Source organism: Blennius ocellaris (genome assembly GCF_963422515.1).
Source record: "Blennius ocellaris genome assembly, chromosome: 13".
Lineage (NCBI taxonomy): Eukaryota > Metazoa > Chordata > Actinopteri > Blenniiformes > Blenniidae > Blennius > Blennius ocellaris.
The window spans coordinates 24,962,624-24,965,123 of NC_137662.1; the positions used below are offsets into that span (position 1 = coordinate 24,962,624).

Sequence of the window (2,500 nt, forward strand, 5' to 3'; positions counted from 1 at the left end):
GTTAAGGTGTCACGCACTCTCCTGCTGCTGACGTCACAGGAACTGAAACTGAAAGCTTTAATAACTTCTCAGCTCCTCCCCCGTCACTGAGGCCCCGCCCACACCGTCGTGCTCAAAAAAGAAAAAGAAAAAAAAAAGGTCCCGTCCACAGTCACTGAGGCCTCCGGGCCTGCAGTACATCCGCCAGGCCTTTGGGGGCGCTGTGACTCATCGTATACATCAAACCACAAGGATGAAGACATTGAGCAGGTAGAACCTTTGAAGTCCTGGTCATAGATGACAATCTAAACTCTAGGTTCTATAGCTCTACACCTCCTGCTTCTTCTGCTTCTTCTTCTTCTTCTTCTTCTTCTTCTTCTTCTTCTTCTTCTTCTTCTTCTTCTCAAAATCAAGATGATTCAGCTTTTGAAGTTTTCTATATAGTTTAATCCCACAGGATGTCGGGAAGTTTGTGATTCCTTGTCTCTTTCACCGTGAGCACTTCCTGTTTTATTTTGAAAATCAGCTCTTGCTCTCAGGCCTCCTGTTGTTGTCTGATCTTCCCTCAGTGTGTGATTGGCTGACTGCTCCCTCTGTGTTTCACCTGCTGCTGGGTGCTGGAGACCCTGTGAACCTGATCGATCAATATGATTGGTCAGTTCAGTATTGATCACTAATCAGGTTGATCAGATCTAGTATTGATCACTAATCGGGGGATCAGATCAAACAGAAATGTACAGGATGGAGGCTGAAGAACTGGAATCAGGTTTTACTGATATCTGAAGACCTTATTGATGATGATGATGATGATGATGATGATGATGATGATTCTGTTCCAGGAGGACTTTCAGCTTCACTGGAACAGTTTCTGGTCTGAAGCTCTTCTTCTCTCCATGATTCCCTCCAGGTGGGTGGAGAAGCTCCACCTGGTGGAGAACCTGGCATCTCTCTCTCTCTCTCTCTCTCTCTGTACCTTTCTCCCTAGCTCTCTCTCCCTCCTCCATCTCTCTCCCTCGCCTTCCATCTCTCTCTCCCTCCTCCTCCTCCTCCTCCTCCTCCTCCTCCTCTCTGCAGGAGAATCGTCCTCCTGCCTGTCTCATCCTCCCGTCGTCTCGCTCTCTCCGTCAGTTTCGGAGCCTCCGGATCGCAGCGGGACTCGGGGGGTCTCGGTGTCCGGCTCGGAGCGCTCGCAGAGCGGCCGCGGGACGGACGAGGAGCCGCCGGGAGGGTTGGATGGATGGACGGCTGCAGCCTCGTGTCTCACCTTGGGAGGTGAGTGTGTGTGTGTGTGTGTGTGTGTGTGTGTGTGTGTGTGTGACGTCACAGCCGGTGACCGTCGGTATTCGAGATGCTTTCTGCTCGTACAGTTACGTTGCGGGCTGTAAACAGCCATGCGCGTGCGCGCACACACACACACACGTATCGGTGCGCGTGCACGAGGCCCGGTGAGTGATCGGCCGGTCTGTGTGGACGTGTCAAACACGAGCACCTGCAGTCCTGATGACGTCAGAGTCCTGCAGCCAGGAAGTGTCAGACCACGTGAACAATTCTGGGTAAACAAACAATCATGCAAACACAAATTATGTCATTACGGGCGCACACACACACACACACACACACACACACACACACACACACACACACACACATACATCATTGATAACAGAGAATGAACGAAAGCTGAAATTCTTTGTATGTGTTTTCTTCTGTTGTGTGTGCGTGTGTGTGTGTGTGTGTGTGTGTGTGTGTGTGTGTGTGTGTGTGTGTGTGTGTGTGTGTGTGTGTGTGTGTGTGTGTGATATTGTGACCAATCAAAACACTTGTGTATTGGTTTGTTCTTCAGTCTGCCATGGACGACCTCTGACCTCTCTGAGGGACACGTCTGAGGAGGAATGGAGGAGAGAGGAGGAGAAGAGGCTGCCCTCTCCTGGAAGCTCGAGAGAGGAGGAGGAGCAGGAGGAGGAGGAGCAGGAGGAGGAGGAGCAGGACTTGCAGGAGCAGCAAGCGGCTGCAGAATGAATGGACAGATCGGCGTGTCGCGGTTGGAGGCGGAGCTTTACTCCACTCCTCAGTACCACGGCGTGGTCGTCACGGCTCCCCACCAGGAGCGCAGTGCGCCTCCTGCTCTGCTCCTCGACGCCAGCGCTCTGCTGCCCCACCAGATGGGACTGGACCAGCGCCTCCAGGCCTCCCCGGGCCTCCTGCTGTGCCCGGAGAGTGTCCTGAGGATGTGGGGGGAGGCGGGGGGAGGAGACTGCTGCGAGACCACCTTCATCGAGGGGCTGGGCCCCGACGCCTCCGCCTACACCTCCTCCTCCTCCTCCTCCTGCGCTCCCAGGGAGCTGCTCATGTTCGCTGATGGGAGGTTTCTGGAGTTTCCAGGAGACGAGGCCAAGATTCCTTCACTGACGTACGACGTGGAGGACGAGGAGGAGCTGCAGGAGCTGGAGGTGAGACGGTAGAGGAGTGAGGAGGAGTGAGGAGGGGTGAGGAGGAGCTGCAGGAGCTGGAGGTGAGACGG

General features: G+C 54.1%; 1 protein-coding gene across 1 annotated transcript in view; it reads left to right on the forward strand.

The window, feature by feature from the left end:
• Window positions 1-1,994: 1,994 nt before the first annotated feature.
• syndig1 (synapse differentiation inducing 1) overlaps window positions 1,995-2,500 on the forward strand; it is a gene marked incomplete at both ends in the record, with an annotated part of 2,631 nt that continues 2,125 nt past the window's right edge. The window contains 1 exon segment of the mRNA XM_080507870.1: window positions 1,995-2,429. Within this exon segment, the coding sequence (XP_080363996.1) occupies window positions 1,995-2,429 (435 nt within the window).